The following is a 27,476-nucleotide window of genomic DNA, read 5'->3' on the forward strand; positions in this document are numbered from 1 at the left end:
ATAACTGGCATGCGCTTTGGCCATACCTGTGACACGTCTCCTTGGAAACACTCCGACGCAGCTGTCAACTACAGGGGGGAAAGGTTGCAAACAGCAGTTTTACCTGCGTAGTTGTGAGCAATTTTAAAGGGATACTACAACGAAATTTCGGCGCTTATTTTTTGGTCTATACGTGTTCAAAAGAGCAGTATCACATCGAACTCATCAATATCTTGTTAAAAAAGGCACTAAAAGGCATTTAAATAAATTAGGCAATTAGCAAAGAGCATTTTCTAGATGTCGCTAAAGCTGTAATGCCCTTCTAGGAACCTTGACAGGTAGGGATGATAACTGTCTTACCTAGAACTATACATGCTTTGAACCTGACGCCATCCCGACAGCTCTACGGCCAGCAGAAGAGAAAAGGGGAGGGAGGAATTCCACACTCGACGGGACTCTCTTTTGTGTGTCCCAAGATGATAGAAGATTAACCTGTCACTAAAAATTCACACAAAAGCAGCTTTGGGGTTAGTTGCGGTGGCCCGATCGCTGGCGTGCTTCGACCGCTTTGGTTGCTGGAACAGCTAGGGCATCCTGACGATGTCTGCCTCGCCGCAGCTTTGCTCATCCCGAGATAAACTACATCACAATTGCACTGGATGCGACGTGCTCTCAGCTGGCTGCTCTCCGAGCGCTTGCCAGTGTGGGCTGTTTATAACAAAAAATACAGCCATCAAGCTCAAAATACAAATGTGCAATTGTCATTTACGGGTATTGTGGATCATATTCAGCCTATTTCTGAACACGACGGGTAGATTTCAACTGTCGGTGAAATATTCTTTAAAAAAAAAAAAGCATTAATATCATACATTTTCTTCTCATCAGACTCTGCAGGTGACAGCGGCTATGCCTTGGAACCTTGGCTCATCACCCCTGTCCCTGGATTCCACGCGACCTCCACCGCTTGCGGCCGGTTTAATAAGGCACATTCTTCGATAAGGTCCATCGTGGAGCGCTGCATTGGGCTGTTGAAAAGTAGATTCCATTGTCTGCAAAGACACCGGACTCTGTATTATCATCCAACAACAGCCACCGTCATTATATCGTCTTGTGCAGTGCTCCACAATATGTGCCTTTCATCGAGGGAGGCAGAACCGGACCCTCACGAGCCAGGGTTGGAGTCTGGGCCGAGCTCGGAGGGGTCAGTGGCGGATGACGAGAGGCTAGCTCCTGCCCACTCTCGGGTCAGCCTCTCAAACAGGGGGAGGGCTCTGAGGCAGCGCCTTGTTGCCCAGTTCCGAACCCGCCACAGCCGTGCCTCCCCGGAGCCCCACGCAAGCCACGATGGCAGTCGCGCCCACCAGGGACACCACCAGTGCCAAAAAGTCCGTCGCCACAATGGAGGTCCCGCCCATCAGGGACACCATCGGCGACAAGGAGCCCCTCATCGTCCTCGCCACGGTGGCACTCCCGCACACCAGAGACGCCACCGGCGACAGCGCACCCCTCGTCGTCCTTACCTCGACTGACGCCCTCGCCACCAGAGAAGCCCCCAGTGGCAGTATGTGCCTCACGTGTTGCTCCACAGTCAAGGCCGTCCATAAGCTCCACAGTGTCATCTCCAATGCTTTGCGCAGTTCGTCGCACAACCACCGTGTTACCTTTACGGACATGTAGTACCGCCTCCGAAATGCTATCCGGTGCATCACGGTGATGTTGATAGAGTTTTTTTTAATTTGCAAGCAGGGTGCATAAAATGCCTGGAACAATAACAGAATGTTTTGCGGGTTATGTAGCTAGCCAACAGGGCATCTGGCTCGCCCTTGCAGGAAACGGATAACTCAATGAGGCTACTGGTGAGACCCGTTTTGCTTCTTTTACTGCAATATATTGTTCGTATCGGGTTTGGACATTGATTCATTTTCTCTACACTTCCATTGCCCTATTCCATTTTACAATCTATTATGGTTACCACAGGGCCAGGTGTATTACTCGATAATCGCATATTGGATTTGTGTCAGTTTGAATGTATAAAGAGGACAACAAGCAGTGTCTTTGAAAGTGCTTTCTTTTTTTTACAACAATGCCGTAACATGAAAAATAAACATGTTTGAAAGCACAGGTTGCAATACTTTCTTTAAAATTGAGCATGGACTATTAAACACCGTATAAATTCTTTGTCATTGTCCAGGATATATCACAGACATTATTTCACACCACACTTCACTTAATTCAGCACACTGCCATTTCGTGTCTGTTTTGTCACACATGGAAGCATGACAGATTCCATAGTAGAGGCATGTTGAGATCAACAATGATATAAGAAAACAAACAAACGAAAAACACAAGGACACAGACGAAGGAAACAGGACAACATGCACTCTTAACTGAAGTTTATTGAAAATTTAACTTTAGTTGAGAGTGCACCTTGTCTTGTTTCCCTTCGGCTGCGTCCCTGTTTTTTTTTTTTTTTTTCGGCGCTTTTTCTGTTTGCAATGAACGAACTGGCCCAAATCTCCACTTTATTTCGATAAAAGAAAAATGGCAAACCCGGAGGCCAGTTTCAGGCGGGTGGCAAGTTGTGGCTAGAGTGCAGACCTCTTGGTTTCAAATAAAGAAAACCCGGGAGCGCCCAGGGCCGAGCCCTCGCCCACCAGCGCCAAAATGCGTGAGTATGATGACGCCAGCGAGCGCACCCGGGCGCCTCCGCCCCCTGTTTGCCTGCGGGTGAAGGAAGTAATTCAATAGCTTGGTCCACACTCTGAGTAAAGTACGCAAATTACCTCGCCTGTTTCGCCGGCTCCGTAGCCCGCGCCCGCGCCTTCGACACCCGCATGGCCCAGTAGCGTTTCCAACCTTCCGGCTCCTTCCTTGGAGGACAGAGGAAGTTGAGCCGGGAGGTTAGCTCGTTCTAGAGACGAACTTTGTCGTCTCTGGACAGCGCCGGGCTCAGCTCAGTTGCGCCGCGTATCAGAAAGGCCACATCCTCCCGTTTCTTGAGCAGTCATGCGCGCCAGTAATTTGAACTAGGCGCTCATCCGCGTCCCGCATGTTGTTCTAACCTTTTATGCGAGTTTACTCCATCTGATATTTTCTGGAACCGCTACAAAATCAGTTGTTCGTTTCAATAGAACACGTGTATTTTTTTAGTTTGACAAGTTTCTTTAAAAAAGAGCCGATGTGAAGGTCGCCGCCGCAAGGGATTGGCTGCCATCGCTTGACTAAAAGCAGAAAATGCCTTTTCGGTTGCCGGAGAAACGGACGCTTGCGTAGGGACTAGGTTCCAGATAGGTAACGCCGGGAAAGCGTAGGTACGGCGGGGGGACAGCGTAGCTACTTCCGCTCTTCGGTAATTGGCTCTTGACGCCTCTCAAGTGAGTGACAGACGTCAATCCTGCCATGTCGTCACGGCGTCAAAGAGGGCGGTTTCGCGGTGCGCGCCGTTGCTTGGTTACGCTCCTCCTGCCGGTACGTCACTTCTGTTTCTAGTTTCTCGAAAGTCCAACATAGGTCCCCTGGTGTCGCTACCGATGGGGCGTCGAAGACGCGATCCTTAAAATATGAAATCGAAACCAGTAAAAGTTACAATACTGAAACCGAAACTGACCAAATCGCGATAGAAAGGCGCCGTAAATAGATCTGTTCGCATGATGCATCTTGTTGGCGAATCTTGTGTCGCGAAACTAGGTTTCGGGAAACAGATTCCCCGTCTGAACGCAACTGAAAAAGTGGCGCGCCTTCGAAAAAAGTGGCGCGTGTTTCTCGCTTCTGGAGCAATTTTTCGCTGAAACCTCACCGACGCCCGTCAATCTCCCGAAGGAGAAATGCGGACGCTGCCAATGGCCGCTCGACTTCGCTATGACGTCTGACCTTCGAGGAGGAGCGAGCTTTTGGAGGAGTCTGATTTTTGGCCGATTCCGTATCCGAGCCGAAGCCGAAAGAAAACAAAACAAACATGTCGAGCGACAAGCCCCTATGCTACAAGCGGCGAAGCGGTGCATAGTGCATACGGGCGACGAGTCTTGGTACTACTCGGTTGCAGGTGTGTGAACGGCGCCTACAGTATGGATTGGGGGCACGGTGCAGATTCGTCAACAGTCGCGGCGGGTGCAAACACTGTATATAAACATGAGGACTCAGGGGCGGATTTAGAGGGGGGGGGTCCGGATGTCCTGACCCCCCTCTTGATTTCTACATGTGTAAAATTTAGGGAGTGAAACGAGGGAGAGCGGGACGGAGTTCCTAAACATATGGTACGCTGACCACCAGCTGACCCCCCCCCCCCCCCCCCCCCCCCCTCAGGAAATTCCTGTATCCGCCCCTGTGACTGGGGATAACGTTCTTTATTAGCGGTGCAAAAATGTCCGAAGCGCTTCGAGATCATCTCGCGGTTTTTCCCGGGTTTGGCAGGACTAGTAAACCCGTTGAGCTGAATCTGACGAAATTCATTGAGTGGCATTAATAAAACAGGCTGTCTCTTCACACTGTGTGTACTTCATAGCATTCTGATGCGAGACGCTTAATATTCCCGGTGCAGACAAGGTTTGGCGAAATTCTCGTGAGTCAATACGTCACAGGTTTCGCGCGTCAAACTCCACGTGTGAACAGACCGATTTCGCGAAATCTTGGTTTCGCTAAACTGTGGCGCGTTGAAGACATACATCGCTTGAATAAGCCTTTGAAAGTAAAAGAGGGTGAATACAGTTATTATTTTAAGCACAGGAAATAAATCTGTATATCAGAACTAGCACCGACGCGCTATTTGCTTCGGGTGCAATGCAGTAGGGAGTAGATTTATTGATATATATATATATTTTTTTTTTTTTTTTGGTAACACTCATTTCAATGTGTAATGAGTAAACACAAAAGAATCGCTATTGATTGGGTAACGATAAACCTCACTTGAATTTGAAATGAGTAACTTCAAAAGAATAGATATGGAGTGGGTAATGATAAAACTCATTTAACGATGAGTTTCTTATGAGTTTCATTTGACTCTATAAAAACAGATTAGAAGCTCAATTGAAACTCATTGTTCATTTTTGTAAGGGTGGCACGAACAGCCGAGCTTGTCATACCTACGCTTTGCCCATATGTGCACCAACTTTGCCCTCACATAGACGAGGTGGAGCTAATCGGAGCGTTGCAGGGACAGACAAGTTTGGGTATGTCCACACTTTACTCACACCTTCGCTAACGTTTCTCTAGGACAGCCGGGGCAGCTCGAATGGGTATATTTCAAGATACCCCATTCGCATTTCTTTTTTCTCATTTCGCCCCATTCTCATTGCACCTTCTCGTTCACAAAACATCTAATCTTTTTTTTTTTCGTATTTCGGATTATTCGGTTCTGATTCTATTCGCTGTTGGTCCGTTCGCACTTGGTCCCGTTTGCACTACGACCGCTGCGCAACCCACGAGCCATCAGAGCAAATTTACGACTGAGAACATACGTAATACTCCTGTTGAGCGCAGTGAAGCCCGGTGCTTAAAATCACAACACACTCTTTCAGCGTCGACGGCTCGTCCGCTCCAGTTATTATAAAAAGAAACAGTATATTCGCGTCTCCAGCTCGACGCTCGCCCTCCCGCGGCGGAAACGGGAAGCGCTCTAGTGAGGGTCCCCCAATTCTCCTGCTCAGCGGGCACGGCGGAACTGCTCGCGATCATGGCTCGCGAAACGTCGTTTCCGAATGCAAAAAAACACTCGTCATTGTCCCAACGTAGTGCTTTAGAGCCGCTATGGGATTGTACCTTGTTAGAAATTAAGCATTGCGCATAGAAGCAAGCGCTGTGCGTTTGCGCTAGAGTTGCGTGCCCCACGTTGTGCGCGCGCCTCATCGCCATGCGCCATCCAGGACCGCAAGTTTGGACTCCGCGCACGCGCAGTGTGCAAAACGCAAAGCTAATGTAAACACACAGCGCTTCCGTTCGCTCGTATACGCAATACTAAAACTGACTACTGTTTCATTGGCTTCTAACAGCAACGAAAAGTGCTGCAGTGAGCATACGGCGCAAGCAGGTAGGCGTTCCTTCAAACTGGAAAGACTGAGATTGACAAAACGACGGAGCGTAAAAATGAAAGTAACTAAAAGTTATAAAAAAACAACTAATCATTTTAAGAAAGTTGTTGTTTTTAAGTTTATTTTTTTACTTTTCGGCATTTGGTCTCGAAAGATATTGGCGGCGACTTTGGACGTTTTGCCGATTTTGAAAGTCGCGACTTTGATAGCAAAATATACTTTACCCACAATTAATGTAATTTTACATGGATTTTTCACATTAGCTTAAATGTTTTAATTGATTTTAGACTTTTTTTTTATCACTTGGTAATTAAAAATGCTGTAATCGGCACCGATGATGATATTTAGCACTCTTTTGATGGTCATATTTCTTCCTGCGTTTAAGATTAGATCATAAGCAAAAACTTATATTAGAGATTAAAAAATTATGTATTAATATATCTGAATTTTAATATATTAATAGTAATAAAAATCGCGGCAATGTATGCCCCCAATTAACGCCAAGATCACAAAAATACGCCATTTAACCATAATAGTCTTTCCAGAAATGTATAACTTTTTGTTTTTCCTTGTAGCATATAAAAACCATGACATCTATACCAAGATAGAGAAACAGTCAAACACTGGATGTAATATAAAGTCCTGTGCGTCACGCGTTGCCTATAAAATACACATACACACACTTCAGCTCTCTGACTCGGATACCGTCTTTGGGTTGTTCCGGTGAGAACAGCGTTTATTAATTTAAACGTTTTATGGACATGTTGTGCTATATGGAATTATTCTATTATTCTTATGCTGGGAATAATGTTAAACCAATTAATTATTTAAATACCCAAAAAATCATTAAAAGGCCCGCAGTTCATTATTTCCCATGACAATTATTTGAGCGAGAAAGGGCAGCGAGAACGCACAAATATCAGGACTGATTTTTTCAACAACTACAAATATAAGCCTGGATCGAACATGTATGTTACAAAATAAAGTTTCCGCGAACAACTTCTCTAACTAAATAATTACGATATGAGACGCATCTTCAGTTAAGAATCCAAAATCAAGACCTATATCGAGAAATTAAATCCAAAATAGACGTTAGTTTCGGTTTCGCTCCACAATTAAAATGTGCATCCTTGCGTAAATATTACGCTAAACACTGTTTTTGTTTTCAGGGTAAAGAGGTGACCTGCGCTCATAACACCCTAGCTTCCCCGTATTACCAGAAATAATTTCTGTCGCTCAGAGAGGCCATCACACTAGACAAGCTCAACAGCAGCACGCATCTCCGACCTTCACTATAACAGCCATTTTGAAAAATGAGTAGCGCCGCCTATAGATAGTTCGAGTCGCGAATAGGGAAGAAAAACCACCCTAAACTGAACCGAGACAAAGGGGGACGTCTGGGGCAGTGTTTCTACACAAAGGCTCCCTTCGTGCTTGATTGTCCAGCGCCCGTGACCAGTGGCGGGGGTGATTTGATTAAACTTTCTCGGGGATATGCGGTGATCAAGTCACAACACTGGCTCCTAAAGCCCTCCATTTATTTTATTTCAGCTTTTTAGAGGAAGAAATTCGAAGGGCGGAACAAGAACGGTAAACGCGGCGGATCCAACCGAGATGCACGTTTTGTAAATGGTTCTTTTAAGAAGGACCAAAATAGAAGGTCGAAAAGAAAACAGGCTCAAACGATAACAACCCGCTCGAACGTATACAAGAACATTGCACGGGTTCCCCAAGTTTGGCATGCCCACACTTTTCTCACACCTACTTCAAGATTTCTTTAGGATAGCCGAGGTCTAACATACCGGAGCATTGCACAGGTCACCGAAATTGGGCATGCCCACGCTGTGCCCAGGTGGCACCAACCTGTGCTTCGTAGGGGCCGACCTATCCGACATTGCCGAAGTGAGCACGACTTGGGCCCCTCGTCATGTGCTACCTGGGCTGCACCGGCAGCTTTTGCTTTGTCTGCTTTGAAAGCAATATCAATATTTTAGTCTTTGAATAAAAAAAAAAGTTCAAAACAGCTGAAAAACTTGTGTAAAGAAATAGGAAGTCTGTATAGGTACGTACCAAAAGGAGGGACGAAAGGGTGCTTTGCTTCCAGCTTGTACCAGTTGTTGGCTTCGTCTTCGATCTCGTGAACTAGGGCCATTAGGTGACTGTCGTTCATCTTCTCGAAGACTTCCCAGATATTCTCGACAGGGTTCAGGAAGAGGGCGTCAGCGTCCACGTATAAGACCGCATCCTCCATCGGAAGCATGTCCTGCAAAGAATGCCGTGGAGAGCTTGACATCGAATAATACAGCACTGAGTTGTGTGAGTACGTCTCTCCGCTTTTGAATAGTTTCAAGCTGTAATGGACCCAACGGAATTCGAAATCTTGATAAGTATATTAACTGTATTTTATTCATGTGTAACTATTTGTCTGGTGATTGTGGTGAGAATGAAAAATAGTCTCAAAGTTTAACATGAAGTAATGGTGCTCAGATGTTATGATTGCGAGCTTGAAGAGGGTCATAAAAGCTAAAGTTTTACAAGGCAATTTGCACAATGTATGTTCTCGAAAAAAAAAAAATAAAGAGTGTAGATACTCGTTTTATAGGTCACCATCACCAATAGTGACAGGAAACAAAAGCTGTAATGATGATGATGATGTCTAATCATTGACGCAATTTAAAAGCATGGTACAATAGCATTTGTTGTTTCCCTAAATATTGCATAGAATAAACTCTTGACGTTCATAACCTGCGAAACATGCGCTCGCTCCTCGCGTAAATGAAGTAGCGCAAAAACAAATGGTAGAAAAGCGTCCAGCGTTCACAACCTCAGCTCGCAAACAGGAATGGTCTCCTGCGCTGCTATACTGGGCCCGTTTGATCGAAGCTGGTTAACTTTAGCCGTGACAGAAAGTTAACCACCCTTCCCTACTAAGTACATACAAGCACCTAGCAAAATTCTAGAAGAGCTTAAAATTGATGGTACCGTATATATGCAAGCCTCATTGGCAAACAAATTTAATACACATATTTTGCTATACGGTGCCTGTGAATTGTCGACCGTATGTAATACCCATTACTCATCTGTTCTGATATTAAGCTAAATATTTTGAGAACCAACATTGAAAATAGAAGTCTGCAATGTACTAATGTCCCTAAAGATAACTGCGCATATGGTGTTGATGATATTAAGGTTATCCCTATTAAACCAGTAATGAAGCTAGTATTGCCTCCTCTTGTTGAGATTTGTAATAAAATAATGGTTTATGGTATATTTACAGAAAAAAATTGCAAAGGTCAGTGTCATTTACAAGGGAGTCACATATGAGAACCTTAATAATTACAGGCCCACATCTGCAGTGTAACTTTTTTTCCAAGTTGTAGAAAAATAATTAATTGAGGATTTTACACGCTTTCACGGTTAAAAATATCATATATAAAAACAGTTCATTTTCAAAAGGAGAAATCAACTGAATCAGCCCTAATTGATATCGAAGATAAAATCATTATCAATATAGAAAACTATGCATATATCATTGAAGAATTTCTAGATTTCAGAAAGGGGTTTGATTCAATAAAACATGAACTTTTACTGAGAAAACTATCGACGTCCGGAATTAGAGGTAAGGCACTAGAATTAATTCGCAGCTATTTATATTCGTGTTTTCAATAGACGGTATTTAATGGGTTTACATCTCAACTCTCACCAATAATATACGGCGTCCCGCAAGTTTCCATGCTGGGACCACTATTATTCTTAATTTATATAACGTCATTGTTTATATATCCAAATCACGTGATACTATTTAATATGATGATGATACCAATTTCTTTTCTTTTTTCTTTCAAGTGGAAATCTGGATCCGCTCAAGGAATTCCCAAATAAAGCTCAGAAAACTATCATTGTGGCTAAAATGTAACCAGCTTAACCTTGACACTAGTAAAACAACATATATTGTTCAGGTAAAAATTAAAAAAAAAAACACTTCGCGATCTTTGAACATTTTGTTTTTTTTTAGGGGGAATACATTTGAGGTCGTAAAATACCACAAGTTTTTCGGCGTGTGGTTTGAAGAAACGCTCTGTTGGACTGCACACATTGAAAAAAATTGGGGTTGATATTTTAGGAGCAATAGGAACATCAAACAAACTAAGGATTTACTACCAAAAAGATTGAAACTGCAATTATATTATTCACTTATCTACTCACGCCTACAGTACTGTATATTAGTATGGGAGCTACAATGCAAAAAAAAAGAAACACAAAGTATGCATTTTGCAAAACAAAACCGTTCGATTTATTAAGGACGGTAAAAGGTACGACCAATCATTTCCGATCTGTCGGAATTATAGAAAAAACTGAATATAGAAAAATATCCTGCTCCTTAAGAGGGGGCGCACCTCAGAGCCCCATAGAAAATACATGAGGTTTTTCACCAAATTAAAAAAAAAATTCTCACATAATAACGGCTGCGCGGATCTTCCTAAAAATTTCGGCTTTAAAGACATTGAGTCATTATCGAGACACTAAGCGCAACAAATGTTTCATCATAAATTTAATTATATTCTTTAAAAAATCATGAAAATGGTCAAAATCGGCTAATTCGGCACTCTTGCGTTCAGAGCGAATTTACAAAATTATCTAAATTCAAACATAACAAGTATTGCGCTTAATGTCTTCTAAATTTATTACGGAATCGAATAATATTCAAATTATTCATGTAAGTCGATTTGTTCCGTAACTACAGCAAATATAAAGAACCAAGGTGTCGGTGCTTGTTTTCGTCGTTTTTAAGGTACCTCTCTCTCCCGTGCGGTGGTGCTCGCTGTCCACGAAATGCGAAATCGTCCGTTCGGAGATCGGCCGGATCGGCACTGTGCGAGGTGTTCTTCCGCGGCCGTATTCCGCGCCCGATTCCTGTTTCATTCTGCACGCCGAGGCGTCAGTGTGCGTGTCTTGCTTTCCTGGTTCTCGCTGGGTAGGTCTCTGTGTTTTCGCAAGTGGCAAATTCACCTTGGAGCTATGGGTCGAAGACAACCGTCCTGTGGCAAGCGGACCGCGAGGTGTTCCACAGCTTCGCGGTCCGTCAACGCGTTGTGCTTGTTTCTACTTTTTTTTTCTTTTAAAAACGGGCTTTTTTTTTTGACGCAAAATTTTATTTTATCGTTATCCTTCACACAAACGTCCTTCGGCCTTGGGGTCGTGGAAATCGGGGATGAAGCGTGCACAGAGTAGATCGTTGTTTTCCTCCTTTTTATTTTTCACGGACGTCCTGTGACCTCCGTACGGTTCGTGGTCACCGCAATCTAACGCGGGGAAAAACGGGTCGCCTGCTCTGTAGTCAGGGTATTCCTAGGGGAGGGTGATAACTCGCTGTTCTTCTGGAAATTCACATATCACCCAAAAAGGTGACATGGGTAATGATTACGGTATGTTTTTTCCGGTGTTTATTTTTGAGCGAAAATCGGTGCATGTTTTTCGGTGCTTATTTTTTAATCACCAGTGTATTATGGGTTGAACGTCTTGTGATGACGCTAAAAAGCGTTGATAACCAAAGAAAAATGCGATTGGACAAGAACATTTCAAATTTCCAATTCTATTCACATATCCATTACGCTCTTCTCGTGGGAGCATCTATCCTGACGGGCCTCTCCTTTTAGTAGTTAGTTGTTCTTGCCTTGACTCGGGTCCCAGTGGGTGCGTTGTCGTTGTATGCCCACTATTTTTTTTTTTTTTTTTTAGTTTATGGTAGTTTTTGCGTTGATGGGGTATCAAGGTAGACAAAAAGAAAAAAAAAATGAAATAGCGCCTCGACAAAAAGAAAAAAAAAAGTTGTTGCGATCAGGAACGTTTTTAAAGCAATTTTAGGAGCCTGCAGTGTTACCACAGGTGCAGGATTGAGAGCGTAACCCACGCACTTGAAGAGAAGGGAAAGCTCTCGTCTTATTAGAACTCTCTTTTATGGGTTTCCACGTCGCGATTGTCCTTCAAAATCAACTGTCATTTATTTCTCGCTCGTGGCTTCCAAGTACTGGAAGCCACGACTCGAGCCACAATAGTTTTGCGAAATCAAGGTTTCGCTGAAATGGATAACTCTCACGTACAGTTCGACGCGCAATACCTTTGCCGTATGATTACGAGACGGAATGTCCAATGAGCCTGAATGTCCAACGAGACGGAAGATCCAATAATGGATATTCAGGCACGTTGGACATTCAGACTCGTTGGACATTCCGTCTCGGTTGGATCTTTCGTCTCGATAAACATTCAGGCTCGTTGGACATTCCGTCTCGGTTGGATCTTTCGTCTCGTTGGACATTCAGGCTCGTTGTATATTCCGTCTCGGTTGGATCTTTCGTCTCGTTGGACATTCCGTCTCGCCTGTCACGTGCTAGAATAATTTTTCTTCTTAAATGTGCAAACTTGTGTGTATATTTAGTTCGCGCTCCTGCAGGCACTGCTGTAGTTTCATCATACTAAAATGTCGTGCCACAAAAGCCGACGTTGACGGACCGACAAAGAAACAGAGCAGACACAAATATTATAATTTCATTTATAGAAAGGCTTGATGGTTAGTTAGCTGAGTGCCGATGCGCAGCTATGTGCCAATCGGTTAAATGTGTCGATTGTACGACGCCAAGCGCTCCTTTGATATTAACAGTTCAAATGTTTGGAATGTTCCGATGACATAGGTCAGCCAATTTGAAATATATAATAGGGATGCAATGTCCGGGTGTTCTAGTGCATCGCAATTGGGGGACGTCTATGAAAGCCACGCTTCAGATCCCAGGAATTTCTAGTTCAGTCCTCATCTCTGCCCATTTCGATTTATATAGATGAGCTACATACGGAGACCCGCATTGTAAACACATGACCGCCCGCCAGCGCCACTGACTATGCGCAGAGTCAATATTTAATTTTTTTTTTAAAAGCACCTTTGGGAGCTGTGGGTGCGAAGCATCAAGAGTTTGCACAAGCGTAATTTCCCACTAATAAAAAAATATAGATATTTTTTTTAAAATAAAATCTACATCTAACGCGTCTATAAATGCAAGGGGGTGGGGGGGGGGGGGGGTGTGACCCGACAATTCCTGAGTAAATGCAGAACAGTTGTGTGAATTTGACAATTTTTTTTTTAAAATTTGTTGTTCGTTTATCTCTGGAACAGACAACTACTCTGTGTACACTGCAGTGGTCAGTAGTTTACATACGCATGCGTTCCCTGCCAATAGGTTTGTATGTCAGTGAGGAGAGCGCTAATACTAGTATCACGCAGTACGCAACTTTTTTTTTTTTTGCATGTGACATGCATAGTCGTTTTCAGAAGCCCATGTAATTTAACTGGCTTTTTGAAGCACTCCAAAGCTCGCCATTCTGTCGAGGTAGTTCATGACGTCTTGGTAGGTGGGAGCTTGACTGCTGATAAAGGACGCGAACGCATCCATCTCGGCGTGCAGCAGAAGGTTCACACCCGGATGTACTAATAGCTTACATCATGTGTGAATATAACAATAGATCGTACCACGTGGCTTTTTATTCTTGTAGGGGAAGCGTATTGCACCACGAATCCGGTCACTTCGTCGAAATTCCATTGGTCTCTGGACAACTGGAAGAAAGATAATTCGTCGAATAGGGCAATTCGCCCTAGGCCGATTCGCAGAATGAAGAATGGGGCGAAAGTGCCCGTTTGTCGAACTGTCGAAAAGAGTCGATTAGGGTTTGGTGTGTAGATTGCCGGCGACAGTGGAGGTCAGCAATGAGACCTTCTTTCCAAAAAAAGAGAGGATGACAAATGCAGCTCTCAGAATTGGCAAGGGTCCGATAGTGAATCGTACCTGCGTTATTCAAAATTATAAAAGTCGGGTTCTTCGTGAATATGTTCACTCGCAACTCTAGCATTATTGAATTTGGGAAGACCGAGCTAGAGGCTGACTTCCTGATACCGTGGTCATATGTGCACTTCTAATGTGCGCATATGAATAAATCACGGTCGCACTGTCGTAGCGGCTCTGTGACAGAGTTAGAACCAGTTGAAATCCGATCGCAGTCTTCGTGTGCTACCTGGGCGCGTATCGGTGCGATTGCTGCATGCCGCGTGACCAGAAAAGGCAGAAACGACGGAAGCCAATCCTAAAAAATTATTGTATAAATTATTAATATTGCCTACTTGTTGCTTAACACATGGTGCACTGCGACAGCAATCGCCTTGATGGCCGAAGCATGCGAAACTAATCGTCGCGATAGGCGTCACTGTGCCGAATCCTCCGGACAATCACCGGACAAAAGCTCATATCGAAATCACTGATTTCGATATGAGGATCGAATTTTGTTTCTGAGGACCGAGAAGTCCAATCAGAAATGCCTAAAACTTTCACGTTCGTTTCGTAAAAAAAAGAAGAAAACAAAAACTACAAATTAGTGTAGTTACACATACTACACAGACTTCACATAACAATAATGATAATACTAAAAATTCAATCAGACGTTTTTCTCCCATGCGAGAGACATCATCTTTGCGGGACTAGGGACACGAATAAGAAAAAATACAGCAACTCGTACAATACGGAAAAACTGTGGCTGAGGATAGGCACGATTAACGATTCTCAGAACTCTCGTGAGTCCCACATTTGTTTCCGCTCCCGAAAAACGACCCTTCTAAAATCAGACGCGTGAAAGATTGTCAATGGTCAACGAGTTCGGTCTTTTCCTTGTAACATGTGTGACTTTTTGAACGTCATTAAACGTCAATAAAAGGATTGTTTTTTTGGGTTTTATGAAGTCTACAAAATACACAAGCGTAATTTTAATTTCATTTTGGGGACTTCACAGAAGCAACGTCAGTGGGACAGCCGTGCATCAAGAATCACGGTACTCAAAAGCCCGGTGCCGAAGCGACCACATACCGAAATGATCGCGTACCGATATCTCCGCACTGAAATGTCCGGTTTTCTATTTCATCGAACGCATTTTTCACCGCCGTAAGTATCAGTAATCCTACAATTCAACAAAAAAAGTCTTTTAAATTTTTTTGCAATGTTCATTCTGTATCCGTTGGATATTCAGACTCGTTGGAAATTCAGGCTCGTTGGACATTCCGTCTCGGTTGGATCTTTCGTCTCGTTGGACATTCAGGCACGTTGGACATTCCGTCTCGGTTGGATCTTTCGCCTCGTTGGACATTCAGTCTCGATGGACATTCCGTCTCGATTAGATCTTTCGTCTCGTTGTACATTCCGTCTTGCCTGTCACGTGACCGATTGGACATTCAGGCTCGTTGGACATTTAGTCTCGTTGCACATTCAGGCCATAAGCGTGCCGTATTGACTCGCGAGAGATGCCCCCAACACGGCCGAGTATGGCGGTGCTCCAGACCTAACATCTAAATTTTGTTGCCTTACCTGTTACTATTTCGCGCCCATTTTGAGCCATATCAAAATGAAAGCGCATGATGAAATAAAAATGACACTCGTTTTCTGCTCGATGGAAATTTCACGCCAGCTCGCTGTCTTTGCTGGTACCTTGAGCGTTTCCCAACAATGCGGAGAGGTAAAAAAAAAAACACGTACGATGGCATCCTTTGCACACTCATTACTTCTATAACACTGAGCCACCTCGTATCCTTTTGTTTTTCTTTCATGGTACTAATTTCTTTCTGCGCATTACGGCTGTTACGACGCTAAGTCTGTCTGCCCTTCGAATTTGAACTTAGGCTCAGATCAGGGACGAACCAGTTTAAATCAGGAAAATAAAATTAACACTGTAGCAAAGTAAATCTATCATATCGATCGGAAATACGATTTGGCACATTCCATCTGAACACATATTGTGCACAGCGAATGCAATAGCGAGTCAGCGTGGAAAACGCCGCCACACTGAGCTACCATAACATCTCAGCGATTTTCGCATAGCACCGAGCACGGAAAAGAGAAAACAGTTATTCATTCACATAAACGAAGCAAATTTATTTAAAGCCCGGACACTCCGTACGTCGAATCTAGCTAAGGTAATCAATAGACTCGACCATGTCATTTGTAGAAACAGATAAAAGACGTTGGCAAAAATGATTAGACTGAATAAGTGAATCTAACGCACGTATTTTGCCAACCGACGGTCGCGCGCCTTCAATACCCTTTCCAATTGTCATTGCGCACCTTGGACACACTTTGGGGAGCAATGCATATTTACATCGCCGCCCGAGGTCTCCATTGAACGTGTAGTGCTGACCCAAGTAAAATGCTAACCTGACTCTCAATCGCTCACCGCAAAGGACGATTTCGAACAGGCGGTACTGTAGGTCACTTGAGATAAAAAAAAAACAAGGTATGGAAACGAGCGTCGTAAAAAAGGGGACCGGCATTTTTATTCCTACCTCCGAACAGAAACGAGCGCCACCGACTGCATCACACAGCGCAGAGGCCGGACTCGGCCACCGCGCGTACATACCAAGCGCGCGCGAGGGAGGGAGAAACTTCCTCCGCCGGGAGAACACGGCACATTTCGGGATCTATTTCACGCAGCGGATAACGCGGGCCTTTTCACACCTCGATACTGGCGCCATCTAGAAGTTGCGCGTTCAACCACGTTTCGAGCCGCGCGCCATCTGGTGGCTGAAACGGACGAATAAATAGAGGTACCGCGCCCTCTTAAATTATCCATTTTTATTTTTAATTAAATTATAACAAAAAATAATTTTTCATATTTATTATAAAACCTCAGCAAGTTACAGATTCAGAAGCGCATAATACACGTAACCTATGTTCGACCTAATTACTGTACACAGCACCTGACATACCTCGTACCAGATCTACCGAACACACACTCAACTACAGCAGACACACATTTCGATTTTTGTTTCAAAAACATAGAGTATTTACTAAGCCTCTCATGATCTGCAGTTAGTACGAAGTTGACAGCTATGTGTTATCGTGTATATTGGATTTTGAAATTCCTGTATTTTTGCATAATTATTGTTTTATATTCCCGTTTCTCCTACGATTGCTGTAAGAAGGGGCCGGTTGGAGCCTCGTCAGAAGGAAACTTGTATTCTTTTGCACCAGCCCCCAGACCCCTTCTTTGTGTCTGAGATAAAGGATACATACATATGGGAATCACCGTGACTAAGGCAACAATCCGATCCCCATTGATCCATCATTAACTTTAGCAAAGAAAAGGCGGAAAGGAAAAGTTCCACTTATCCACTTCATATTGCACATAAAAAAAGCGCTTCTTGGTCAGCGTTAAGTGCGATTATACTTAGGTTACGCAGTGCCAATAAGCTTGTTTAAAGTTAAAAACATTCCAGCCCAAGATCGTTACACGGTCACTTTAAGCTCTGCTACTGCGGAAAAAGAAAATCTGTCCTCGAGGGAATAGTCCTTCAAAGCTAGCCCGTTTTCGGCGGTACATTACACCAAAACCTCATTCTGAGACCGTGTTGTGACGCAATTCAAGTACCCACCGGGAGAAAAAGTCGCTGTGTTGCACAGGGCTTGAAGAGTTTGTTCCACTTGTCGGAATCTTTTCTGGGGAACATGACCAAGCGCAGGTCATAGGTGATCCTGGCCAAGACACTGGCTGGCCACGGCATGATCTGGGCGACCAGAATAAAGAAACATCACAGTATATGCAAACTGTCCACGCAAACATGTAAAAAAAATCTAGTTTTTTTTGTGTGTGCTTTCTATCTAAACTTAACGAGATGTAGTTATGTTGAATTCAACATTAATTTTATGAGGTTAGGATTTGATTTCATGTACTGAGACCGGCTACTTCGAAACTAAGAAATGAAAAGGACGCGTGATGTATGGACTATGCAACGAGGGGCCGTTGAAGATACCGTCGGCGGCGATTGATAGGCAGTTCAGCGCAGTTAGTCAGAAGAAGAGCGTCGGCGCGACACAGCAGGCTCCCCAACGACGAAGCATCGGCTCACGACATCACGGGGTGCATCAATAAGGTACCAAAACATAGCCCAGCGGGCGTATAACGTCACAACTTCAAACAGCAGTCAATAGATAGTGAGCAGGGCGCGATAAACCATCTCTCTTCGCGCTTACTTTATATAGTTACCAAAATAAGTTGCTCGCAATACAAGGTCACTAAGAATTTAAGGCCTTACAAGGACACATGGAAAATAAACAGAACCCATGGAAAACTTATTAAAGCGTGCTCGTGACACACTCTACTTCTGAATAAATTTGTACCTGTCCTGATCATTCGGATAAACCAGAAGAGTACTTAGGTGTGTGTGTCGTATGTGCAACCCCATTCTAAAACCCCTAAAGCATTGCGTAACATGAAGACGAATCATTTCGCAAGTATAATGTATACACGGCAAATTCTAAACTCCCCGAGCTCTTTTTTTTTCAGACTGATAAAGACAAGTTTGAGGTTTTATGTACGGTCACTGGTTAACCTAGCTCCTAGCCAATCTTTAAGGACTCTCAGGGTGACTTGCTGCAGCAAAAACGTGTGGTTCGTCTTAGGGTGACTGGGATCACGCTTAGGCGCTGTGAATTACCCTGTCTTGAAGAAGCTTGATGTTCTCCTCATCGGCGTACAAAATCAGCCTCAGGGGAGCTCTTGAGAAGGCGACGGCTGACTTGAGATTGGCCATGGTCAGCTCCAAGCTGCCCGCGCACGTTACCACTACCAACGTCACAGGTTCCCTGCGTCAGTTTCAAAGTGTGTTCCCTTTGCTTACAGAATCACTCCATCAACTTTTGGTAGGCTCTGCATTCATCTCTTTAATTCGCATATCATCCCGGTTTAATTCGGATGAACCTTGTACCGGCACGCTGCCGTGCCATCACAGCTGCCTAATAAACGTTAATATCTTAAGCGAGGATGAGAGTCTTTAAACATAAAAAGTACAAAAATTGCAGATTTTATAAACAAACAAAAAAAAAATTACATATCCACAACCAAAAATATTTTTCCACAGAATATGGCTGCTCAATCTAATCTTTTATCTATTGTAAAAGCAGCACGTTTTATGTCTTAAACCGTTGAGATTATACTATTGGAAAATTTTTGAGTTTGATCTTTTAGGATTTGGCTTTCTTTGTGAATGGCCTTTGCCTTACGGAGGTTCTGATAATGTCATTCCTACTGGATTTCAGAAAACTTGTATCCCTGTTTTCTACAAAAACGTAACTGCATCCTAAAGTTATGCTTTTTAATGATTAAAAAAGTAATTATCTAGAACTGAAGGTAATTTGCGTGCCATTTTTTTTTTTTTTTGCACCTGTGATTTATTTATAATAAGTAACACAATTTTGTGAGGGTCTATATGCTTTAGAATGCATAGTGGAGCCTTGGAAATTAATATATAATTAGGAAGAAAGTTTTAGTGGAAAGTACAGGGTGTCACAACAGAAAATTTACACGGTCTTTTTTACCGAAAAAATAAACTAGGCATCGCCGAACGCTCATTCTACGCCCGAAAGTAGCACTAGTGGTCACAACCAGATGCCAAAGTTTCAGCCCGATTCGATAACTTAATCAAAAGTTATAAGCTATTTTCTGAAAATTTCAATGGGAAAATGGCGGCCGACGGAGTTTTCGAACACATGGGGCGCTATAGCACCAGAAACCGAAAACGGGCAAAAATGGGCTCAATTCTCCCATTGAAATTTTCAGGAAATCACTTATAACTTTTGATTAAGTTATCGGATTGGGCTGAAACTTTGGCATCAGGTTGAGATCTCTAGCTCTACCTTTGTGCGGGAAATGAGCGTTCGGCGATGCCTAGTTTATTTTTGCGGTAAAAAAAAAAAAAAAAACATGTAAATTTTCTTTTGTGACACCCTGTACTCTTGGAACCGGTCGGAAGGAATGGCCTTACTGTGAATATCTATTCGGGAATAGCTTTTGTTTGAGAAAGAAATATTTTAAATTTAATCGCGGATTCAAAGTCTGCGTTAAAAATATGTCTGCATAGTGTATTTGAGTGATATCGTGTTAATAAATAAATAAATATTAAGGAACCTTCATCTTGACTTGAACCATGGTTCACGCCTTTTTACGCTTGAGTGTTACCGACTGCGTTGCAACCGCTTGCGACTGCTTACGACGGGAGAGCTCAGCGGCGCCATCTATCGGGTTGCCCCGAAACACTTCAGATCTGCGTAAGCTTGCTGTTATCGCCTGGAGGTTCTTGTAGATGAAATGTACGCACTATATATGAGATATGGTTTCTCATTGCTTTGTCAAAATTATCTCAAGCCCAAGATGGAAAACTAATGTCGCGTTAAAATCGGAAAACATACTGAGCTGGGAAGCGTCACAGGGCGAGCCGAAAGGTGCGGTTGCGAAATACTTAATCACATTTTAATGCAAATGTGGGAAGCCGCCTTTAGGCATTGCAGCCGCAGCCGTACTGCGCCGGCCAAATTGCCATTTGCTGCGGAGACACTATCGACCACGTGCGCGACCAAAAGCATAGCTGTGGTCGACCTTTCACGATCGGCGATAATAATAATAATAATAATGATAAGTATATTGGAGTTTTTTTTTATGATCATGCAGTGCTGTCTCAAGAAGTGATTGTGTGGGAAAACAGGCAGTCGATAAAATAAGCGAACATAAAAAGAACGACACAAGCAAAATACACCCAACCGACTTACACCGTCATTACACAATCCTATAAAAGGTTTTTGTATGACTGCGGAAAACTACAATGTGCTAATATAACAATATTTTTCTCAAACAATTCCCCACAAAAGCAAGAAATATTAGCAAAAAAAAAAAAAAACAGCCAGAAAAAGAAGATTACTAAAACACAAGGCCAAATAATGTTTGTGCAACTATATCTTGTAAGTTTCTCTACGAGGATATAAAACGCTAACCATTAAATGCAATACATTAAAAATATTACTCTGAAAATGCAAAGGAAATTCGAAAGGACAATATTTAACGTTGGTAAAGACTTAAAACCAAAATTAATGCTCAAAGGCATAATCTAAAATTCACAGACAGGTAAAACCCACAGCTAACCTAAACGATACTTTTAGAATTCATAGAACCTGGAAAGCACAAACATTGCTAAAAGACACAATTCAACATTGATAGAGGCTTAAAGGGGGCATGAAAATATATCAGGTTGGAATGTTCATGATTTTGCAGAGGAGTACTGGTCCTAGTCTGACAAAAGTATACTCACACAGACTGCCACTGATTCAGAAACTTCGTTGTCGTGGTGAAATTGCGAGGATAAAAGTGAGTTTTTATATTTGTTCCAGTCTTGCGTCCGCAAAGCTTGATGACGTAATTATGGGATCAAAACCACCGACCTGACGACCGTCGAGCGCGGCTCATCTATTGGACACGGGAACCGGTTGAGCAGTCGACTTTGACTCGTAACAATCATTGCCTCGGCGGAAACTCGGGTATTGGCTACAGTGCAACCACTGCGGTGATGAGAATAGCCAAACTCCAAGAATGACTAAAGCCCAGCACGCGTTTTCTACTTTGCCAACCCGAGCGCGTGGATATGGCACTAGGCCACGTGGCCACTTGTTCTCGCTCCGAGCTGAGGGTACGAACGATGTTTATATTTCTCAAATTTCTTTCGCGACTGCCATTGCCCAGAAAGAAAAACGGCAGTTTGATACTTTAGACCCATGTTACGTATAAAAAAAAACAGGACGCGTGATGGACAAAAAAAAAACGCGTTTTTCGTTTAAGGCTCGTCAAATTACGAGGCGCTGGAGAAGTGTAGCCTTCTGCGTTAAGTCCTTATCTCGAACTTTTTTTGTTCGCCTTCCGCCCATTGAAAAGCATGCGGGAAGAGCCTTAGAACGCACCTGGTATCGCTGCGCCGCAGCGTTCTTCCGCAACATAAAGTTCGTCTGCTTTCCTCGCCGTCACCATGGCAACGAACGCCGAATGAATAGAAGAACGCACAGTACCGCCGCGTGAAGCCAGCAACAGCTGACGCCATTTTACTAACGCCGTCTGCTAGCCAAAGCCGAACGCAGTGTGTCAGATCAACCGCCTCCGCCGGTGCGCCGCTAGCAAAGACGACGAAGCTGAGACACGCCGACGGCGATCGAGCAAGCAACAACACCGCGGGGCGACTGCAACGGCGGCATTTATTCGGATCAAAGGCCGCCTTCGCCGGTGCGCCGCTAGCAAAGACGACGAAGCTGAGGCACGCCGACGGCGAATGGGCGAGCAACAGCACCGCGGAACGACTGCAACGGCGGCATTTATTGGGATCAAAGGCGCGAAATAAGCAAGAACAATTTTTATTTGAATCATAACACGCGATATCCAAGTTGGGGACCACTTACCTTTGCTGGGTCTTTCCTGTGAACTTTTATAGAGACACGGGGTGCCACATTCAAAACACGGCTCCGTTTGCGAAATATGGGGGCCCTGAGAAGGGGCGTTTAAACCGCTACCAGAACCTATAACTGACGTAACGAGCACTTGACGAGCGGTTGGCGCATAAGTCGTCTTTATGCATGCAGGCGGGCGACGGGCTCAGCGCAGCGGATCACTCGAAGTCACCGGGGCCGTCAGAATCCTCGTCCTGTCTGCGTCGGGGCTCTAGATTTTGGCGGCCGCGGCGACGAACGACTGGAATCTATCAGTGTGCCCACGCGCCTTCTCTCTCCTCCAAAACATGAACTTTGCAAGGTGACCAGTGAAATGGTGGCTCTCGCGCAGTCCAGATGGAAGAGAGTTTTTGACGTGGGCCCAGGTGCCCTCCACCGTATTGGTGTGCGCACCAGGGTTCGGTTCGACAAAGTGCAGCTTGTGGTTAACGGTGAGGTGCGTGAAGCGAGCATCATCTGCAAGCTTGCGATAGCCAGCCCAACAATCTGTGATTATTCTTGTTCCAGGGCGGACCCACTTGGCTATTAGCCCTAGCAGGGTTTTAGCGTCACGGGTCTCCACGGGAACAAGAAAGCAGCACCCGCTGCCACGCTCCACACCGCCGAAAACCCACTGGCTAGGCCTTAAATACCCGTGATGGTACTTTCGCCACCCGAATATACTCTCGTCTAGTTCTACAGTCACGCCTTCGCCGCCAATCATCTCTGAATGTGTAAAGACGGCATTTACCACAACCTCCTGACAAAGGCTCGTCCAATCAGTTATTGTCTTACTTGCGACATCAGTTTCCCGCTGAATGATGGCGCACGGTAGGTTCTGGCACCAGAGGTAGATGATCTTCATGAGTTGGGGAAGCGTCAGGTGCGATTCCTCGAAAAAGGAACCGCTCCGTACCGAGACCTCGCCCTGGCACTGAACCTTGACTGGCTTCCTCTTGGGCACCTCACGAGTCATCCACACACCGTACCCCCACGAATAACCATCCGCAGATCTAGCGCGGACTTGTAGCGTCATCGCAGCTTCGCACTCTGGGCACGCACACGAAACCAGGAGCAGGCCCATGCCCTGAAGCAAATTAATTGCTTCAAAAGGGTCTTTCATGAAGACGGCACAAGTTAAACGCCATGGCACTGCGACGCTCGCCTCTTGAAGAATAAAGCGCCGAAGGGGCTAAACAAGCAGAACTGCGCGCTTCTTTGCATTTATTATTTTTATTTGATCCGCCATTTTATACCTCGTGACACCATTCTAACAAACTGATTGGTTAATCGGCCCGGCCATGTGATCGCGTGACAAAACAAACGCCAATCGTATGACCAGAACGGTTACCACGGTCGGCATCGTGGCAACCGACAAGGAAGAGAACAGTCGGACCCAACAACACAATGAAGTAACAAAGTGAGTAAAAAGAAAAAAAAAAAGGAGGGAGCCGTTCTCGGGCGCCGTGTTCTTTGATGAAAGGTGTTGCTGGGAATGTTTACTTGTTTGTTTCTTTACCCCAGAGGATGCCACGTCCCTCATTTGAAGCTGATTTGTTAATTCAATAACAAACAACGCGTTGAAACGAAGGAGGGAGGGAGTCTTGGGCGTCAGAATTCTTGAAAAGAAAAGTAAGAGTGCACAATATCTACCGTACTGCAAGACCGTTATACTCTGCACTCGGCGAGGCCTCATGACGCCGCCGACGACCGTTAGGCTATTTATTTTGTTTCTTTAGACTTTTATCGCGACCACTACTCCACCGTGCCTCAGATTTTCCAGTGAAGGTCCGGCAGTTTTTAATAATTATTACTATTGTCGTTTGAAGGGCGCTCTTTCTATGCTGCTTCGTTCCTGGCGCCCTAAAAATATTCTTTCTTTTTAGATTATAGGCGCGAAAAATCCACACTGACTAGGGAATGAGTAACAGCACCCAGACGTTGGCCTAGACTCTGCATTACTCAGGCCCTAGTCCGTGTGGATTTTTCGCGCCTACAATCTAAAAATAAAGAATGGCATACACACACATCACACGCTCACGCACTCAAAGTTGGTCTAGAAGTTCAGTGTCCCCGACGTATTTTTGTAGCGCTTTCAAAACGATACACTAATACCTCCATGTGTTCTCCGGCCCTGGATTTTGGTGACATTAAATGGTCTACGGTCCAGCACTTGCAGCGTTCTTCTCACGTCTCATCGTTGGGTGCTGTATTTCACGCATGCACACAAAAGATGCTAATAACAAATATAAATATTTTGGCTAATTAGATATTGGACTAATTGTATCCACAAACCAATCCGACCTTGAACTAAACTTTTTTTTTTATATGTGGGGCAAACTTTTCCCGCCCATATTTTTATGGCGTCAGGAACGAAGACGAAGCAGCATAAAAAGAGCGCCCTTCAAACAACATTAGTGATAATTATTAAAAACTGCCGGACCTTCGCTGGAAAATCTGAGGCACGGTGGAGTAGTGGTCGCGATAAAAGTCTAAAGAAACAAAATAAATAGCCTAACGGTCGTCGGCGGCGTCATGAGGCCTCGCCGAGTACAGAGTATAACGGTCTTGCAGTACGGTAGATATTGTGCACTCTTACTTTTCTTTTAAAAAATTCTGACGCCCAAGACTCCCTCCCTCCTTCGTTTCAACGCGTTGTTTGTTATTGAATTAACAAATCAGCTTCAAATGAGGGACGTGGCATCCTCTGGGGTAAAGAAACAAACAAGTGAACATTCCGAGCAACACCTTTCATCAAAGAACACGGCGCCCGAGAACGGCTCCCTCCTTTTTTTTTTTTCTTTTTACTCACTTTGTTACTTTATTGTGTTGTTGGGTCCGACTGTTCTTTTCTTTGTAACGATGCCGACCGTGGCAACCGTTCTGGTCATACGATTAGCGTTTGTTTTGTCACGCGATGACATGGCCCGAACGATTAACCAATAAGTTTGTTAGAACGGTGTCACTAGGTATAAAATGGCGGATCAAATAAAAATATTAAATGCAAAGTAGCGCGCAGTTCTGCTTGTTTAGCCCCCTCGGCGCTTTATTCTTCAAAAGGCGAGCGTCGCAGTGCCATGGCGTTTAACTTGTGCCGTCTTCATGAAAGACCCTCTTGAAGCAATTAATTTGCTTAAGGGCATGGACCTGCTCCTGGTTTTGTGTGCGTGCCCAGAGTTCGAAGCTGCGATGACGCTACAAGTCCGCGCTAGATCTGCGGATGGTTATTCGTGGGGGTACGGTGTGTGGATGACTCGTGAGGGGCCCAAGAGGAAGCCGGTCAAGGTTCAGTGCCGGGGCGAGGTCTCGGTACGGAGCGGTTCCTTTTTCGAAGGATCGCACCTGACGCTTCCCCAACTCATGAAGATCATCTACCTCTGGTGCCAGAACCTACCGTGCGCCATCATTCAGCGGGAAACTGATGTCGCAAGTAAGACAATAACTGATTGGACGAGCCTTTGTCGGGAGGTTGTGGTAAATGCCGTCTTTACGCATTCAGAGATGATTGGCGGCGAAGGCGTGACTGTAGAACTACACGAGAGTATGTTCGGGTGGCGAAAGTACCATCGCGGGTATTTAAGGCCTGGCCAGTGGGTTTTCGGCGGTGTGGAGCGTGGCAGGGGTGCTGCTTTCTTGTTCCCGTGGAGACCCGTGACGCTAAAACCCTGATAGGGCTAGTAGCCAAAAGGGTCCGCCCTGGAACAAGAATAATCACAGATTGTTGGGCTGGCTATCGCAAGCTTGCAGATGACGCTCGCTTCACGTACCTCACCGTCAACCACAAGCTGCACTTTGTCGAACCGAACACTGGTGCGCACACCAATACGGTGGATTGCACCTGGGCCCACGTCAAAAACTCTCTTCCATCTGGACGGCGCAAGAGCCACCACAAATACTTGGCCACCATTTCACTGGTCACTTTGCAAAGTTCATGTTTTGGAGGAGAGAGAAGGCGCGCGGAAACACTGATAGATTCCAGTCGTTCGTCGCCGTGGCCGCCAAAATCTAAAGCCTCCACGCAGACAGGGCGAGGATTCTGACGGCCCCGGTGACTTCAAGTGATCCGCTGCGCTGAGCCCGTTGCCCACCTGCGTGCATAAAGACGACTTATGCGCCAACCGCTTGTCAAGTGCTCGTTACGTCAGTAATAGGTTCTGGTAGCGGTCTAAACGGCCCTTCTCAGGGCCCCCAAATTTTGCAAACGGAGCCGTGTTTTGAATGTGGCACCCCGTGTCTCTGTAAAAAGTTCACAGGAAAGACCCAGCAAAGGTATGTGGTCCCCAACTAAGATATCGCGTGTTATGATTCAAATAAAAATTGTTCTTGCTTATTTCGCGCCTTTAATCCCAATAAATGCCGCCGTTGCAGTCGTTCCGCGGTGCTGTTGCTCGCCCATTCGCCGTCGGCGTGCCTCAGCTTCGTTGTCTTTGCTAGCGGCGCACCGGCGAAGGCGGCCTTTGATCCGAATAAATGCCGCCGTTGCAGTCGCCCCGCGGTGTTGTTGCTTGCTCGATCGCCGTCGGCGTGCCTCAGCTTCGTCGTCTTCGCTAGCGGCGCACCGGCGGAGGCGGTTGATCTGACCCACCGCGTTCGGCTTTGGCTAGCAGACAGCGTTAGTAAAATGGCGTCAGCTGTTGCTAGCTTCACGCGGCGGTACCGTGCGTGCTTCTATTCATTCGGCGTTCGTTGCTATGGTAACGGAGAGGAAAGCAGACGAACTTTATGCTGCGGAAGAACGCTGCGGCGCAGCGATACTAGGTGCGTTCTAAGGCTCTTCTCGCATGCTTTTCAATGGGCGGAAGGCGAACAAAAAGAGTTCGAAATAAGGACTTAACGCAGAAGGCTGCATTTCTCCAGCGCCTCATAACTTGACGAGCCTTGCACGAAAAGCATGATTTTAAACCGGAGTTTGGAGATAGTTTTTTTTTTTTTTTTTACAACAACATGGGTCCAAAGTATCAATGTGCCAGAAAAACTAAAGCAAGTTTATTCAGTTATTAACGTAAGGGAGTGATTCTTAGTAAACGACTTTTCTACTTTCGCTAAATATTACTGTGTCCTTTAAAACCAAAAGCTATGCCGAAAGACAGTTTGAAATTCATAAAGATGTAAAACCAAAAGCGAGAAGCTAAAATACACAATTCAGAATTCTTAG

The 27,476-nt window shown here is 44.8% G+C and overlaps 1 protein-coding gene across 1 annotated transcript in view; it reads right to left on the reverse strand.

The window, feature by feature from the left end:
* The window catches only part of LOC121835205 (glucoside xylosyltransferase 1-like), a 75,679-nt gene that overhangs the window by 46,213 nt on the left and 1,990 nt on the right, over nt 1-27,476 (reverse strand). Inside the window, exons 2-4 of the mRNA XM_042289182.1 lie at nt 18,520-18,667; nt 17,458-17,589; nt 8,073-8,265 (exon numbers count right to left, since the gene is read on the reverse strand). Of these exons, the coding sequence (XP_042145116.1) occupies nt 8,073-8,265; nt 17,458-17,589; nt 18,520-18,667 (473 nt within the window). The remainder of the gene's footprint in view (nt 1-8,072; nt 8,266-17,457; nt 17,590-18,519; nt 18,668-27,476) is intronic.

Source organism: Ixodes scapularis, unplaced genomic scaffold, assembly GCF_016920785.2.
Source record: "Ixodes scapularis isolate PalLabHiFi unplaced genomic scaffold, ASM1692078v2 PGA_scaffold12__126_contigs__length_90152505, whole genome shotgun sequence".
Classification (NCBI taxonomy): Eukaryota; Metazoa; Arthropoda; class Arachnida; order Ixodida; family Ixodidae; genus Ixodes; species Ixodes scapularis.